Source organism: Ochlerotatus camptorhynchus, unplaced genomic scaffold (assembly GCF_037179485.1).
Source record: "Ochlerotatus camptorhynchus isolate MF236.1 unplaced genomic scaffold, CSIRO-AGI_Acam_v1.1 ptg000077l, whole genome shotgun sequence".
Lineage (NCBI taxonomy): Eukaryota > Metazoa > Arthropoda > Insecta > Diptera > Culicidae > Ochlerotatus > Ochlerotatus camptorhynchus.
In genome coordinates, this window is record NW_027040567.1 from 9,520,097 (window position 1) to 9,538,082 (window position 17,986).

Consider the following 17,986-nt stretch of genomic DNA (forward strand, 5'->3'; position numbering starts at 1 on the left):
AATCCGGTAATCCTATTCACCGACGAGAGCATGTTTACCGTCGATCCCGTATCAAATTTCAGATCCGACCGGTATATTAGTTCTCTTCCGGTAAAAGACGTGGCCCACGAGCCCAAGAACGTGTATCTGACCAAGCATCCTGCTAGCGTTATGGTGTTTCGATTGGTGGCTTCCGATGGCAAAAAAATGGACCCGTTGTTCATTCCAGAAGGCGACAAGGTCAACAAAGAGGTCTACATCGGGATTTTAAGTAAGTATGTTCTTCCGTGGATCAAAGAACAGTACGGTCCGAAGCCAAATGTTGTATTTCAACAAGATGGGGCTCCGTGCCACACCTCGAACCGCACTCAGAAGTGGTTGCAGGAACATCTTCCGTTCTGGGCGAAGGATATGTGGCCGCCATCCAGCCCCGATCTTAAGCCGCTAGATTACTCAATATGGCGCGTCATGAAGGCCAAGGCCTGTTCTAAATTCCACCCGAGTACAGCCAGCCTCAGACAAACATTGACCAGTACCTGGAGAGAAATGGATCCAGACTACATTATTAGAACCTGCCGTGCATTCCGGAAGCGTGTTGAGGCCGTAATTGCAGCAAGTGGAAACTCTATCGATGATTAACATAGTTTAAGACTCTGAGAAACATCCCTCCTTTCAATAAATAAAAAAACTCGAAAACGAAAGTTTTGAGATTTTTTTTTTAATTTTGACATTGCTTAATGGTACAAACATTATCACCCATACGGTATTATCATGGTTGATTTAAGTATTTAATAACTTCTAGGCGCTTTGCGCTCAATTTTTGAATATAATTTCTTGGATCTCTTGGACTTCTTTCTCTTGACGTCTTGGAGATCTTTCTTTGGAGTTACAAGTTAACGGGGGACTATCTTTAATGTTCTTAGTTTTTATTATTCACATCAAAATTTAATCAATAAAGCATTTAAAATTATTGAGTTTATATTAATATTAATTTATGAGTGGTTTCTTAAAAACCATGGACCTCTAGGATCAGTTTCATGAATTGATCACTTTTACGGTTATTCCGGATCTTTTAGTGGACCATTCCGTGGTCCCCAGTATCAATTTTATAGTCAAAACTCCGAATTTATTGTGATTTCACGTTGTGAAAAGTTTTGCAATATCAAAGGAGCTTGTAAAATCAATTTCAAGCATGATATTTTGTTTCAATATCACGTGTTATATTGAGAGCATATGAAAGCGGAAAATATAATTTGATTGATGATTTTGCCAACACTGATTGTCGTGACCTGACCGAGGTTTCCAGTTATAATATGATATGATCCATCATCCATTTCATTCCAGCAGTTGAAAATGACGGTTGTTTCCACTTAAATTTGTTTGTAATATGCAATGTTTCGAATTATCTTCCATTACACTACCCTGAAAAAAATATATCACCATTCACAAAACCACAATATCTTGGTGTAATTGTCAAACATCATTGTTTGATGCCTTGACTTCATCGCGAAGGTCTTGTTATTTGTGCGTGTCATAATATACACTGAAAGAAGTTCTCGTCGTTATTGCTTCTTAGCATAATTTTCAAGATGATTTTTAATCCAATCAAAGTATAAATATTGGTTAACCATAAAACTAATAGATTTAAATCTATCTATGATTAGTAATATATTTCAGTGAAAATTTCAAATTCATGTACACTCAGAAAAAAATCTAAACTAACTAGTTTAAAAGTCTCACTAAATCGCTATTCGCCTGGTTGACCCATAGCGAAGACAACAAATCAAGAAGACTGACAACTCTTCCATTTCCTCAAACGAACGCTATGAGACAGGTACAATCGTGTCATCTGCCGCTCAAAGATAAATGCTTCGAACGAATTTGATAACAAAGATTACATCCTCAGAAAAAAGGTTTGTGTATTTGCTCATTTTTCTATGCGTTTCTTCCACCTTCACTCAAGCGCAGCGCTACAGTATATGTTGCTTGGATTCTTGCAAAGTTACCAGTCTTCGTTATAAGTATTAGTAGTTATAGTATAAGATTCGCACCAGTCTTCCCTATAGAAAATGTACTAACATGTCCATACAATCTATATTCAACATTCAAGATTCCATCAGTTTCTATTAGCTGGAGTACTTTTGAATACTTTCTGATCAACCTGCAGCCTTGAAAAAAACATAAACTTCATTTGTATTTCTAACAGTTGGAGATCTTCAGAACTTGATCAACCAGAAGTCTAGTAAAAATATCCAAAGAACGGAGATATTACGTCTATCTGGAGATCTTTTGAATTTAACCTGCTGTTTAAGAAAGATGTCTGAAAGAATATCTTGCAACTTATGTAACGTTTACTGAACCTCTACAAAACTCCTGTAAGTTTTACAAAATTTCGTCTTGTTTTGTATCTATTGCGGTGGCAGTTGCCCCGCAATGGATGGTAATAGTGATGGCGGGGGGAATACCCTTCCTGCCCTTCCCACTGAAGACGAACTGTCCGACGTGGAAACGTCAGCCACGGTGAAGAAGTACACCGGAACCATCCCGAAGCGGCCCAGGCGAAAACGAGCACCGGAGCCCGTACCGCCTACCCCATCTCCTCCTACCCCGCCTAATCCATCGCCACCAACACCACCAGCACCGTCACCCCCCGCACCACCAAACCCGTTTCCCCCTACCCCACCTAATCCCTCTCCCCCCACACCGCCAAAACCGTCTCCCCCTACTCCGCCTAACCCCGCCAAGAAAACAAAAACTGCCCCCCGCCATAAGTCATACCCAGACGCCTCGACAGGCCCATGGGTTGTTTTTTTCCGACCCAAACAAAAACCGCTTAACGTTAACCAGATCGAAAAAGATCTATTCAAACGTTTCTCGTCAGTGACCGACATTTTGAAGGTGAGGCCAGACAAACTGCGCGTCACTGTTGGTAACCGCAAGCAGGCGAATGAGATTGTTGCCTGCGAGCTTTTTACGTTAGAGTACCGCGTTTACATTCCCAGTCGTGACGTGGAAATCGAAGGAGTGGTCACCGAAGCGAGTTTGACCTGCGATGACTTCTTGAAGAGGGGGGTTGGTGTCTTCAAGAACCCCGTTCTTCCAGAAGTCAAGATTCTTGACTGCACCCAAATGCAGTCAGCATCCCTCGACGGGACAAAAAAAATCTATTCGCTGTCTGACTCGTTTCGAGTGACTTTCTCCGGATCGACTCTGCCAGATTACGTCCGAATTGGGAGGGTTCGACTTCCTGTGCGGTTGTTTATACCAAGGGTGATGAACTGCACCAAGTGCAAACAATTAGGCCACACCGCCGCCTTCTGCGGCAACAAGCCACGATGCGATCAGTGCGGCGAGAAGCATGCGGAGGGTGCTTGTGGTGCTCCTCCTAAATGTGTTTATTGTTTGGCACCTCCGCATCCTCTCGCAGATTGCCCGAAGTATAAACAGCAAGGAAAAAAACTTGAACGGTCTCTGAAGGCGCGCTCTCAGCGTTCCTTTGCGGAGATCTTGAAGACTTTCAATCCTCCTCCCAAAATCACTCCGGAAAAAGAAAACAATAATCCGTTCAATCTTCTTCCAGTTGACGAGGACGACACTGACTCAGAGGGCAATGACGGAAGTCCTTTTGTTTTCAAATGTCCTTCAAGGAAGCGATCCAAGAATGACTCGCAGAAAATTAAAAAAACTGACTCCCAAGCCCACTTGGATAAATCAAGAGGTCACGGAAATAAACCGAAACCCAATCCACCGGGTTTTAAGCCTGTCGATTATGACAAAGAATTTCCGGGGCTTCCGGGAACATCTAAAACCCCAGATGTCCCAGTTTTGCAACCAGAACAGCAGAACGCCATGTTCACGCTTTCTGGAATTGTGGACAGCATTCTCGATCTGTTCAACATCACTGACCCTCTTCGGAGCATCATTAACATGATGCTTCCAATCGTGAAACCTTTTCTGAAGCAATTTGCTTCCAAGTGGCCCCTCCTTGCTTCATTCGTATCCTTCGATGGATAATTTTCCAAAAAATGATACGGTATCTCTCCTTCAATGGAATTGTAGAAGCATTTTACCAAAACTAGACATATTCAAATTTTTACTGCATAGCATACACTGTGATGCGTATGCTCTCTGCGAAATATGGCTCTCTCCAGATGTTAACCTTTCTCTTCACGACTACAACATTATCCGTCTCGATCGTGCAGATTCGTACGGTGGGGTGCTCCTAGGGGTCAACAAACAACACTCATTCTACAGAATCGACCTTCCTCCAGTGTCAGGTATTGAAATTGTCGCATGTCAGGTGAATATTAGAGGTAAAACCTTCAGTATTACCTCGTTATACATCCCTCCGAGAACGGCTGTTTCTCGGCGAGCGCTATCTGACATCTGCTCAGTGCTACCTGTGCCGCGGTTGATCTTAGGGGATTTTAATTCCCACGGTACAGGCTGGGGAGAGCTCTATGACCTATGCGACGATTTCAATATGACCATTCTAAACACCGGTGAAGTAACTCGAATAGCCAAACCTCCAGCAAGAGAGAGCAGACTAGACTTGTCACTCTGTTCGAACTCACTATCATTGGATTGCATGTGGGAGGTAATCCAAGACCCCTATGGTAGTGATCATTTGCCCATCAAAATTTCGATTTCCAACGGTTCATCTTCACAGTGACCAATCAACATCGCGTACGATCTCACGAGAAACATCAATTGGGAAGAATACGCGAACGCGGTCCGTGACGGTTCAGAATCGGTCGACGTTCTCTCTCCGTTGGATGAGTACTCCTTCCTATCGCGGCTCATAGTGGATTGCGCGCTTCAAGCACAAACGAAGCCTGTTCCTGGCACTACCATTCGCAAACGTCCCCCACTGTGTGGTGGGACCAGGAATGCACCGACGTGAATAAAGAGAAGTCTACCGCGTTTAAACAGTTTCGTAAATACGGTTCCCGCGAATACTTTGAGCGGTATACGGAGCTAGAGGAAAAGTTTAAGAGCTTGGTCAGGGCCAAAAAACGCGGCTACTGGCGTCGGTTCGTCGAAGGGCTATCGCGAGAGACTTCCATGCAAACGCTCTGGAATGTCGGCAGGAGAATGCGTAACGCGGCATCGTCGGTCAACGAGGGCAAGGAGTACTCTAACAAGTGGATTTTCGACTTCGCGCGTAAGGTTTGTCCCGATTCGGTTCCGGTCCGATGCAACACTCGCGATCCGCCGCTGGAAAACGATGACATGGACTCCCCGTTTTCGATGGTAGAATTCTCAATTGCTCTTCTTTCATGCAATAACTCAGCTCCGGGAATTGATCGAATCAAGTTCAACCTGCTCAAGAACCTCCCAGAAGTCACAAAGAGGCGATTGTTGAACTTGTTCAATCGATTCCTTGAGCTCAACGTTGTTCCGGATGATTGGAGACAAGTGAGAGTTATCGCCATCCAGAAGCCCGGTAAACCCGCTTCGGATCATAATTCGTACCGTCCCATCGCGATGCTGTCGTGTATTCGGAAGCTGTTAGAAAAAATGATTCTTCTTCGTCTGGACAAGTGGGTCGAGGCGAATGGCTTACTCTCAGATACGCAATTTGGATTCCGTAGGGGCAAAGGGACGAACAACTGCATTGCGTTGCTTTCAACTGAAATCCAATTAGCCTATGCTGAAAAACAGCAGATGGGTTCAGTTTTCTTGGACATTAAAGGGGCGTTTGATTCTGTTTGCATCGACATCTTTTCGGACAAACTCCATGCGAGTGGGCTTTCTCCGATTATCAACAATTTCCTGTTTAATTTGTTGTCCGAGAAACGAATGAGCTTCTCTCATGGCAACACGGAAATTGCACGAATCAGCTACATGGGTCTTCCACAAGGCTCATGTTTAAGTCCCCTCCTGTACAACTTCTATGTCAAAGACATTGATGAATGTCTGGCCGAAAATTGCACGCTAAGGCAGCTTGCAGATGACGGCGTGGTTTCCATGGTTGGACCAACAACACCGGACCTGCAAGGACCATTGCAAGATACCTTGGATAATTTGTCTACTTGGGCAATGAAACTGGGTATCGAATTCTCTCCGGAGAAAACAGAGATGGTTGTTTTTTCTAGGAAGCTTTATCCAGCACAGTTTCAGCTTCAACTTATGGGTAGAACAATAACTCACAGCATGTCGTTTAAGTATTTAGGTGTCTGGTTCGATTCCAAGTGCACTTGGGGAAAACACATAGCGTATCTGAGGCAGAGATGCCAACAGCGAATCAATTTCCTTCGTTCCATTACCGGCACTTCATGGGGAGCCCATCCGGAAGATCTGATAAGACTCTACAAGACCACCATTCTCTCGATTTTGGAGTACGGTAGCTTTTGCTTTCAATCGGCGGCGGGGACGCACATATTGAAGCTCCAAAGGATTCAATATCGTTGCATTCGAATCGCGCTAGGTTGTATGCAATCGACGCATACCATGAGTCTTGAAGTTCTTGCGGGCGTCCTCCCCTTAACAAATCGTTTTGCGGATTTATCGTTCCGGTTCCTCATCCGCTGTGAAGTCATGAACCCGCTGGTGATCGAAAACTTTGAGAAGCTGCTAGAGCGGAATCCTCAAACACGATTCATGAGCTTGTACTACGAGTACATGACTCTGGACATCGGCCCCTCCTCGTTCAACCCCAATCGCGCTGTCTCCCATCATTTCAGTGGTTCTTCCGTGAGATTCGATCTCACAATGAGGCAGGAGATTCAAGGAATTCCAGAGCCTCACCGTGCCCTGATTGTCCCAACTATTTTTGCGAACAAATACCGCCACGTCCCCACCGAGAAGAGATTTTTCACAGATGGGTCGGTGATAAATGCGTCCACTGGTTTTGGAGTATTCCACGATCTTCATAGCGCCGCATACAAGCTTCAAAAGCCGTGTTCGGTATACGTTGCTGAACTAGCAGCTATATCGTACACGTTAGAGCGTATTGCCTCACTTCCACCTGACCAATATTTCATTTTTACGGATAGCCTAAGCTCTCTGGAGGCTATGCGTTCAATGAGGCCGATGAAGCACTCGGCGTATTTCCTCCAGGAAATACGATCGTCATTGAGTGCTTTATCAAACAGCTCACATGTCATCACCTTGGTATGGGTCCCTTCTCATTGCTCTATCCCGGGCAATGAGAAAGCGGACTCGCTGGCCAAGGTGGGCGCTATGGAAGGCGATATTTACGAGCGACAAATCGCCTACCACGAATTTTTCACGATTTCTCGTCAGCAAGTCCTCGCCAACTGGCAACAAAAGTGGAATGATGGTGATCTGGGAAGATGGCTACATTCTATTGTCCCACAGGTGTCGATCAAACCCTGGTTCAAAGGGTTGGATATGAGTCGTGATTTTATTCGTGTAATGTCCAGGCTCATGTCCAATCACTGTTCATTAAACGCCCACCTCTTCCGTATTACGCTTGCCGACAGCAACTTGTGCACCTGTGGAAACGGTTATCACGACATCGAGCATGTTGTTTGGTCCTGCTCCTTGCATCATGAGGCGAGATCCGTTCTGTGTGATTCCCTTAGGGTCCGAGGAAAACAACCCTTTAAGCCAATTAGAGACGTCTTGGCTTGCCGTGATATCGACTTTATGAAGCTTATTTACGACTTTCTTAAAGCTGTTGATTTATGTGTTTAGTGTTTTGTGTTTTAGTCATCCTTTACGTTTAAGTTTTAAATTAGTTCAAAATGCTTTCCCTTGTCCTCCCTCCAAATGATAAATAAATGTAATCCCTAATCTCGAGTAAACCGCGAGTAATCGGCCCCCGTTCTACTAACATTAGTTGTAAGAAAATGATATTCACACACAATTATGTAAAAATATTCGGCTCCGCAAAGCTAACGCATTTGAGCCTTGACAAATAAATGGATTATAAAAAAAAAAAAAAAAAAATTCGTCAACTTCTTCGAAGTTTCCTGAGATTATTACATATTCCATATTTTTTCCATCTCTCTTAATTCTACGATTACTTCTGGAAAGACCCTCATCGTCTGCCAATATTCTTCCAAGAAGTTCATTGAGCTTTCTTTAAGTAATATCTCTGACAAACTGTAACGAAGCTCCCCACGCTAAAGTGAGGATCCCTGAAGATCTTAGAAGTGTGCTGAACTATCTTTAGATCTTCTGCAACATTTCCTGCACTTCTATGAAGTTTTATGCAGCTTCTCAAAATGCTACTAAATTCCCAAAACTTCTACAAAGTATGCAGCACTTCTACGTTTCTCGTTGATTTTCCACGAAGTTCAACGTATGGAATATCTTGAACTTGTACCGTAATTCCCTTAACTATTCCAAGATTATGAGGCTTCAAGAAAGTATCCTGAAATAATATAAAGATCCCCGAACGATAATGAGGTTCCTTGAAATTAAATAATGTTTAACTTCTACAAAGATCCCAAAATTTAAATAGGGTTCCCACTTCTTCCCATGTTTTTTTTTTAAGATTAACAATCTCGTATATGCATATATAAAAGGGAAGGAACGGTTCAACAGGGCACCCGATTGAAGCGATTTGAACGGGGAAAGTGGAAATGCCAACTCCCTGTTGATAACAAATCGTGAATAAAGGACAGGTCTTCTGCTCGATTGGAATGACTTTTCTTACGACTTGTTCCAATTTTGACATGTCGCCTCTTTATAAATTTAGGCTCTTTAGTTTTGCTTTTCAGATTTGACAACATTACAGATTGTTTGGTATTTGTTTTTATTTACAGTATTTCGGTAAGTCTGAGACAATTTGATGAAAAATATTTAAGTTTTACCGAACAATCTTTAATATGCTTTTTACAGATCAATTTCGGTGCTTTTGTTTACCGAATTCTGTAAAAAAAATTCTAAGGGTGTATGATTTGTGAACGCTGGATCGTATAACCTTAAAACATAGAAAATCACGGGACTTGGCAAATGTTCGAAACTTGAGTTTTATTTTCTTTTTTTGTTGTTTGTAAATGAGCTTGTACACCCAGTTTGCTAAGACCTGGCCCAATGTCGTTTTCGTGTTTGTGGTGTAGCCGACACCGCCGAACACCGAAACATTTTAGGGTGTAGCTTTCGGTTGCACCTTTGTTTACAAACAAATGATGATGAGCTGTCAATGACTCGCGCTTATTGCTGCTTAAACTACACCGGTGTAGTGTAGTAAAAACGAAAATTTAAAGATCGTGGCATCGAAAAACTTTTGTGACTGAAAAAATCAGTTCAGGGACATAGAAAAAAAATCTTTAAAAATCCTCAGACTTCGGAAAACTCTGGACTGAAACATTGTCTAGAACTTGAACGAGACCTTAAAACTATTCCGTGAAATTTTCCTCCCCTTGCCTGAATAAAACGTATCGTTATGCTCGCCTCATTAAATTTACTACTGAAATTCACGCATTGATTGATGGACAAAAAACGCAACGTCTGAACAAACAGTACAACTTGTGAAAGCTATGAATCGATCCCATTTTGATGGATTGCTCCAACCTTATCGAATTTATTTTCATTTGCATTAGAACAGAGATAAGGTTTCTAGAACTAAACGCATGCATAAAAATGAACCAGACTGTAAACCCGTGCGACTTTAATCTACCGTACGTGCAAATTAGTGATTGATTATCCGCCAAATGACGTCGGTTTGGGTAAAAACCACTACCGCGCGTCGTACGATCGTCAACGACAACGTCAAAATCACGATAAGATTATTGCTGGAACTCGCGTTTATATATATAATGCCATTGCCCCCCCGAAAGGGACGGGCACTTGAATTTTAAACGACTATGAAGACTACAGTGGGTATTTTGGTGCTGATGGCACTGGGAGGTGAGATTTTTGGCATCTGTATTCCATATTCAGACGAACCTAAATAGCGATCATCATTCTTTACAGCTTTGGCGAGTCCCATTGAGCAGCGACTTTCACTGATTCAGGATGATGCAGGAAACATGCATCTAGTCAATCCGGATCCGTACACCGTGGTCGACGAACAATACGAGCCATTTTTCACTCCCGAAACGGACGTCATATTCCGGTTGTTCACTCGGTCGAATCCGGTCCATGGACAAGTGTTGCAATGGAACAATCCGGCTACGGTAACGAATTCCAATTTCAATCCGGCTCATCCCACCCGTTTCACCATCCACGGTTGGAATGGTGGAGAAAACTCCGGACTGCATAGCAATATCCGTCAGAACTACTTCATCGCAGGTGAGTTCAACGTAATCAATGTGGACTGGGGAGCAGGAGCGAACACTATCAACTACATCACTGCTAGAAATCGGGTTGCATCGGTTGGAGACATGACTTCAAGGATGGTAAACACGTTGGTTTCGGCTTCGGGTATTTCCCGAAACAGTATCAGTTTGATTGGACATAGTTTGGGAGCTCACGCGGCTGGAAATGCAGGAAAGCTGCAACAAGGCCAAATTCATACAATCGTAGGGTTAGACCCGGCAGGTCCTTTGTTCTCACTGGGTCAACCAGACATCATGGAACCGAGTGACGCTCAATATGTGGAAGCCGTATTCTCCAACGCTGGAACGCTGGGATTCGATCTGCCACTTGGACATGCCAACTTCTACCCGAACGGAGGCCGATCGCAACCTGGATGTGGAGTCGATTTGACCGGTAACTGTGCACATTCGCGAGCTCACGAATTGTTTGCCGAATCAGTGTCGACCTCCGTGGGCTTCCGAGCGACTAGGTGTGCGTCGCACAACGAAGTGCTGGCCGGTGGCTGTACCTCCAGTGGACCGGATGCGCCAATGGGTGGTGAACCATCGAATCAAGGCCGGGGAGTGAATGGAATCTTCAGATTCAATACTAACGGTGCCTCGCCGTTTGCCATGGGATAAGTAAAAAAAAAACATTTGGGTTAGATAGGATTAACGACTGAATAGGATTAATAAACGATTATACGAACATCTGATTTTGATTATTTGATCTTTATTCGCTTTACTTCGATATCCGCAAGTGTGAAGCAGAGTATCAACCTCTTCCTTATTACTATTATCTTCTTCTTTCTTTATTAAAGAGACTTTCAGCCCTTCCTTATTCCGAAGCAGTCACCACATCGCCCGTCATGCTGCGACCGTCCAATACAAATTGCAATCACCATCCGAAATTCGAATCGTTCAGAAGAAACAAGTATCGATCCCAGTCATCGTTCAAGATACCCAAAGTAACCATTTTTCACAGACGAACAGACATACCTCTTCATTTTCAATTATCGTACAAACTGAAAAAAAAATTGAATGTTAATGTTTAATTTTGAACAACAGTCGGCATAAACAACAACATTGTTTACAAACTCATGTATGCAATATGTATTGCCCATACATTTACGTGAAATATCGTGTCAATTTGTGCCAAATTTAACATTAACTACTAGGGGCGTCTCGATTTTAGAATCTCCATTGAATATGCATTTAACTTTTAGTGGAAGAATTGATTTTTTCGTCAATGACAAAGATTCATCTGGTAACAAAAATGTAATTGTTTGTATTTTTTATCACGTTATTGTTATCCACGCAGTTAAGGACGAAGATGCTTGTTTACTTTAGCAACTCCATGAAATTGTTTTGATGAATTCATTTAATTTCGTTACAAACTTAGCTAATAACAAAAACTGCACATGTTCGTCACTGACAGGATTGTGATAGGTTCCCCCTGGAGATGACTTTTAGCTTCTTTTTTTCAGTTTAGCAGTGTTTGCTCGATTATACAGCACTGCCAGCCATTATGTATTTCCGAATCTCTCTACTCGTGTCATTATCGGCAGTCACCAGTGAGCCCAAATGCATGAACTCGTCGACAACCTCGATTTCATCGCCTTCAATCCGAGTTTGTAGTGAGAGGCCAACACTATCTTCTCTTGACTCTCTGCCTCTAATGTATTTTATCTTCGATGTCGAGTCTAATTCGATTGACTTCAACCTTCAGTCTGATGTACGTTTTCGCCATCGTCTCCAAGTATCGTGCCATGATATCGATTCCATCGGTGACGCCAAGAAGCTGAACGGACTTCCTAACAATTATTAAAGAGAAGACACGAAAACCCATCCCCTTACAGTAATCTCCATCGAGAGAACCTTGACGGTTCTATACAATATTTTGAACTTGTATGCAAAATTGTTCGAGACTTATTATTGTTTTCCGCAAATAGCTTACGAGATGTCGTCAGTGAGTTTCATGACGATATTTTGAAGAAAAGGATGTTTAAAGAGTTATGTCTGTTTGTATGTGGTGTCATAACCCCACTGACCTTCTGAAATGTCTAGAAGTCCTCATCCAGAACATCTAGAACATCTCTATTCCACTTATACAATCGTTCGGTTCGCACAACCCAACACCAAAGCTTTTTGTCAACATTGTAATTGGAAACATCAATGACCTGGACTTCGAATGTGCAGTTCTATTAATCAACATTGATTCTTTGGCTGATTAATCATTTCAGGTAGATAACAGCAGTACCCATGCCAGAAAATTTGACGACATATTCTTTATCTCTCCTCCTCCCTTCTTAAAAACAGTTCGAAACGTGAAAACAAAGACTTACGATTTAAAAATCAATTGAAAAATCTTTATTAATTCTCCACGCAGCTCTCCGATAACGTAAACAGATAACACACTATGCTTCGTCTTCAACCTCTGGCGAATGGCGAACCCGAATTCGTGCGCAGATAGTACACACCCCTCACTCCACGTCCACGATTCGACGGTTCTCCACCCATCTTGGCGTACGGTCCAACGGATGAGCAACCTCCATTCAGAATTTCATTGTAGTTGGCACACTCCATCGCAACGAAGTGATTGGCAGTCGATACTGACTCGGCAAACAGCTCGTTAACTCGGTTATGCGCGCAAATCGACGTGATGCAACCCGGTTGCGAACGTCCTCCGTTCGGATAGAAATTGGCTTGTGCCAACGGGGCATCGAACGCCAAATTACCAGCATTCGTGTAGATAGCTTCCGTATAAATGGCATCGGTTGCGGCCAAGGTATCGGCCTGACCTTGCGAGAACAACGGACCAGCTGGATCCAGAGCAATAACCGAGTTCAATTGACCATTCTGTCCTTTACCAGCGTTTCCAGCAGCATGGCCTCCTAAACTGAATCCAATGACATTAATCATATTCAGCGATTGGCCGGTGGTAGCACGAATCACGTCAATTATCCGGGACACAATCATTCCAACTCCACCAACACGGTTACGTGCAGCAATGTAGTTAATCGTCTGAGCTCCCTGACCCCAGTCGACGTTGATCACGTTGAAGTCTCCGACACGCAAGTAGTGATCCTTGATAACCCAATGCAACGTAGCATCTTCTCCTTCAACCCAACCGTGAATCAAGAAGCGAGTAGGATTTGACGGGTTAAAGTTCGAGTTGGAAATCGATGAGGGATCGTCCCACCGAATTATCTGCGGATGCACCGGATTGCGTCTGGTGTACATTCGGAAGATAACGTCGGTTTCCGGGGTGAACAGTGGTTCAACTTCATCCTCTCCCTCCGGTACGTCAACCGGGTCAATGTTGACCATGTGCATACGACCCGCACCGTCCGGAATCAGTGCCCATGGTTTGGGTTCAGCTGGATCCGAAGCGACTTTCCAAGGTTCAGATTGCACCGATCCCTGACAGTAGCCTAAAACCGACAAGATTCACATAAGACCCGACTCTTGAAGAACTTTCGTGAAAGCCATATTCTTACCAACGGCCAAACAACAGGCGAGTAACGTTAGGGCAGCTACGAGTTTCATTTTTCGATACAAACCGACTAGCTTCGATGCGGACATCGGTAACTGTTTTATAGATTTTCGGCTAATCTTATCGCAGTAAAGCGTAATCCGCTTTTTTGAGCAACCGTGCAAATCAGGACTTTATGTGTACAGGGGGTTAAGATAACCGTTGCTGTTTTCCAGATTAGAGGTAATAAAAATGGCACGGGCAGGAGGTAAATAACACTCGGAATGACGTTCGCAAATTCAAAAATGTAATTGCACTGGTTTGGCCAATCTACTTCATATTTTTGGTTTACGCACAGTTAATTAATATTTGTTGGAGGGTTTCAAAGTCTGTTGCTTGATACAATGTATTTTATTACATTTCGGATGTATCAACAGAGTCTCAAAAATGCTTCCAAAATATAAATCATCATCCCCATACTTTGCGAAAACTTTATGCAATTTATAAGAAATCTACAGATTTAAAAAAAAAATATTTCAACATTCTTTATTAACCCTCCAAGCAGCTCTCCGATAACGTAAACATGTAACACAACGTCTTCAACCTCTGGCGAAAGGCGAAGCTGAATTCGTGCGCAGGTAGTACACACCACTCACTCCACGTCCACGGTTCGACGGTTCTCCACCCATCTTGGCGTACGGTCCAACGGATGAGCAACCTCCATTCAGAATTTCATTGTAGTTGGCACACTCCATCGCAACGAAGTGATTGGCAGTCGATACCGACTCGGCAAACAGCTCGTTAACTCGGTTATGCGCGCAAATCGACGTGATGCAACCCGGTTGCGAACGTCCTCCGTTCGGATAGAAATTGGCTTGTGCCAACGGGGCATCGAACGCCAAATTACCAGCATTCGTGTAGATAGCTTCCGTATAAATGGCATCGGTTGCGGCCAAGGTATCGGCCTGACCTTGCGAGAACAACGGACCAGCTGGATCCAGAGCAATAACCGAGTTCAATTGACCATTCTGTCCTTTGCCAGCGTTTCCAGCAGCATGGCCTCCCAAACTGAATCCAATAACGTTAATCATATCCAGCGATTGGCCGGTGGTAGCACGAATCACGTCAATCACCCGGGACACAATCATTCCGACTCCACCAACACGGTTACGCGCGGCAATGTAGTTAATTGTCTGAGCTCCATCACCCCAGTCGACGTTGATCACGTTGAAGTCTCCGACACGCAAATAGTGGTCCTTGATAACCCAATGCAACGTAGCATCTTCTCCTTCAACCCAACCGTGAATCAAGAAGCGAGTAGGATTTGAGGGGTCAAAGTTCGAGTTGGAAATCGATGAGGGGTCGTCCCACCGAATTATCTGCGGATGCACCGGATTGCGTCTGCTGTACATTCGGAAGATAACGTCAGTTTCCGGGGTGAACAGTGGTTCGACTTCATCCTCTCCCTCCGGTACGTCAACCGGGTTGATGTTGACCATGTGCATACGACCCGCACCGTCCGGAATCAGTGCCCATGGTTCAGGCTCGGTTGGATCAGAAACGGCTTTCCATGGTTCGGGTTCTGCGGGATCAGATACACCCATCCACGGTTCAGGCTCGGCTGGATCGGAAACGGCTTTCCATGGTTCGGGTTCAGCGGGATCAGATACACCCCTCCACGGTTCAGGCTCGGCTGGATCAGAAACGGCTTTCCATGGTTCGGGTTCTGCTGGATCAGATACACCCCTCCACGGTTCAGGTTCCTCCGGTCCCTGACAGTAGCCTAGAACCGATAAGATTCAAATTAGACCTCAATTTTGAAGAACATTCGCGAAAATCGTATTCTTACCAACGGCCAAACAACAGGCGAGTAATGTTAGGGCAGCTGCAACTTTCATTTCAATAGACTAGCGGCGATGCAGGCACCGGTACACGTTTTATAGATTTTCGACTAATCCTATCAGGACAAGCGGTATTTCCCTCTTTTTTACCTCTTAGAGCTACCACAGACAAACAGACGTAACTCGGTGAACAATTTTTCCTTCAAAGCATACTCACGAATTAAACTAACTACACCTTGCGAGCTATCCGCGGAGCATAAGGTTGCTTGATAAGTCGCAAACAATGTTGTTAACAAGTTAAACAGATTGTATAGAAACGTCGAAATGCTCTGATGCCAGCGCTGCGGTTGGTAAATCGGGATACTATCAACCGAGCTATCAACTATGTGTGATGATCCATAATGAAGAGTTACGTATGTTTGTCTTTGGTGCTACCACGCAGAAGACGACTGACGCATACAGGGTGTTAAGATTAGCGTCGACGTTTTTTCTTTAGATTGAAAGCGATAACCATCGCAGGGACAAGGGAAATGAGGTTTGTAATTTCCAAATTGCAATTGCACTGGATTGACGCTTTAGAGAGAATCAGTGATAAGCATATTTCGATTACCAATCAACTCGATTAAAGGAAAGGTTCTCGTAGATTTTAGATGCTTGAGAGCCACACTTGAACAAGGATTGTTGATACCCAAATTAGGATTCCTAAATGACAGGAAGACCTCAAAATTATTCCTAGGATCTAAGGTTCCTGGGAATTATGACAAAACATAAAATTTTACGCACCGGTAGGAATACAGAAGAAGGTGAATCTTAAGGGTAAGGATAGGACTGTTATTCCAAGTTTACGAAATGTTTGGAATCATATATACTAGATTAATGAATGCATCAGAACCCGAATTATGTGCTTTTATATAGCAGCGAAATGAGGTGCCTATCAACGGAGAACTCTCAAATGCTGTGTGCTTGGTAACCTCACAACTGAATCTTGAAAGCTGAGCACCATCAAAAGGCCAGGTCAATAGAAAGCATATTCCAGCAACCCGGTGGTGTAGTGGTAAGCGTGACTTTCTCTCACTCCAAAAGGCCTGGGTTTAATCCAAGTCGGCGCCGTCGAGACTTTCTGAGGCATAAAATCTCTGATCACGGGAAGTAAAGCCGATGGTTTCCGATCCATGAGTTGATGGGTCGATAGGTAGGGTTCAGGTGTGGGAGCTTCTTTCCTGGTGTCGGCAGCATTGGTTCTCAGTACGGAAAGCAAGATCGACGAAAACAAACCAAGGAAAAAAGTATGCTCCGAATACGGTGGGATGGGCGACCCAACTGAAACAAGCAGAAAAGGCGTGAAACGGGTAAGGTGGATCGACCAAGAAGAAGGCGACCTGCGGACCCTTCGCAGACTGCGAGCGTATTACTTATTCACCAAAATTCAATTACAGCAGGCTGCAAACAGAATAAACGTTCGTCACCAACAGTAATTCCTTCTTCAGCTGTTAACAAGTAATATTTTAGTGCAGCCGGCTCATTGAACAGAAGACGATTATGTGTTCGTTTCAGCTTTTTGAATTACTTTTCTAACGATTTAAAATAACCCTGTAGTTCTTTGCTAATAATTGACCAAAATTGATTTGAGTAAAAGCATGTTTTTATGGAAAAATGCACACTTTTTCTGCAGTTTTTTCTACTTTGACAATCGATATCTCACTGACTGCAAATGTTAGAGGATTGAAACAGAAGACGATTGTGTGTTATTTTCAGGCGAATGGAGAGAAATTATTGTTAAACAAGCTATAATTAAATAAAAATGATATTTCCCCACATATTTTTAGATGCTTTACTACCAGTCCCCAGAGAGCCAAAAAATTCAAATTTGAGAGAGAAAATTTGCTCTCACGACCTCAATCTTTCAACATGCCATGTATTTTGATGACACTCGATTTGTGATTTCCCTTTCACAGATTACAAGATAGTGTACCGAACACTAAAAAACATGTCTTGTTCCTGCATTTAGATTAACATCCGAAGTCTCTCCTTTTTTTACAAATTGGTACCTCAAACCAAAGGTATCCTTGGTAGAGGTAACAATAGCTGCAATTTCCAAACCTACGACTGGATGCCTTGCTTCAGATAACAACTTGAGTGCAGTAAAATCGATAGAACTGTTTCAAACACATCGTCGGCACATGAGCTAGTCGGCGATCATCTCTTTTTGCCAGTGGTGGCGGGGGGGAATACCCCTCACAATCCCTCTCCAACGGGGAGTTTGGTAAAGAGAGATGATCAAACCGATTTGTACCTTCCTAAAAAGTTGTCCTTGCTCGCTTTCTACTCGCTATGTACAATTTTCACACTGCCGTAATCTAACGGAACTATCAACTCTATTACTTTCATCTCCTCATCTATCGTACAAAAATTACCACTTTAGTCTGTTATTTGAAATTAGCATCTTCAACTATGTAAATCGTTGACTTCACGCAGAA

General features: G+C 43.4%; 3 protein-coding genes across 3 annotated transcripts; 1 reads left to right on the plus strand and 2 right to left on the minus strand.

The window, feature by feature from the left end:
• Nucleotides 1–9,709: 9,709 nt before the first annotated feature.
• On the plus strand, nt 9,710–10,894 carry LOC135697613 (pancreatic triacylglycerol lipase-like). Its single transcript, XM_065217395.1, has 2 exons — nt 9,710–9,804; nt 9,871–10,894. Exons 1-2 carry the CDS (start codon nt 9,762–9,764, stop codon nt 10,833–10,835), a joined length of 1,008 nt encoding a protein of 335 aa, XP_065073467.1. The 5' UTR covers nt 9,710–9,761; the 3' UTR covers nt 10,836–10,894.
• A 1,646-nt stretch (nt 10,895–12,540) lies between these two features.
• On the minus strand, nt 12,541–13,580 carry LOC135697614 (pancreatic triacylglycerol lipase-like). Its single transcript, XM_065217396.1, has one exon. It carries the CDS (start codon nt 13,527–13,529, stop codon nt 12,624–12,626), a length of 906 nt encoding a protein of 301 aa, XP_065073468.1. The 5' UTR covers nt 13,530–13,580; the 3' UTR covers nt 12,541–12,623.
• Nucleotides 13,581–14,266: 686 nt separating this feature from the next.
• Nucleotides 14,267–15,566, minus strand: LOC135697750 (pancreatic triacylglycerol lipase-like). The gene is made up of 2 exons (XM_065217555.1): nt 15,518–15,566; nt 14,267–15,451 (listed from the first exon to the last, which is right to left on the minus strand). Exons 1-2 carry the CDS (start codon nt 15,564–15,566, stop codon nt 14,268–14,270), a joined length of 1,233 nt encoding a protein of 410 aa, XP_065073627.1. The 3' UTR covers nt 14,267.
• Between the last annotated feature and the right edge of the window lie 2,420 nt (nt 15,567–17,986).

Bases quoted from the DNA above. Each gene is read 5' to 3' on its own strand.
- LOC135697750 (XM_065217555.1), bottom strand. From the start codon at position 15,566: ATGAAAGTTGCAGCTGCCCTAACATTACTCGCCTGTTGTTTGGCCGTT. The intron at 15,452-15,517 runs GTAAGAATACGA...TATCGGTTCTAG, and splicing joins CGCCTGTTGTTTGGCCGTTG to GCTACTGTCAGGGACCGGAG.
- LOC135697613 (XM_065217395.1), top strand. From the start codon at position 9,762: ATGAAGACTACAGTGGGTATTTTGGTGCTGATGGCACTGGGAG. The intron at 9,805-9,870 runs GTGAGATTTTTG...CATTCTTTACAG, and splicing joins GGTGCTGATGGCACTGGGAG to CTTTGGCGAGTCCCATTGAG.
- LOC135697614 (XM_065217396.1), bottom strand. From the start codon at position 13,529: ATGCACATGGTCAACATTGACCCGGTTGACGTACCGGAGGGAGAGGAT.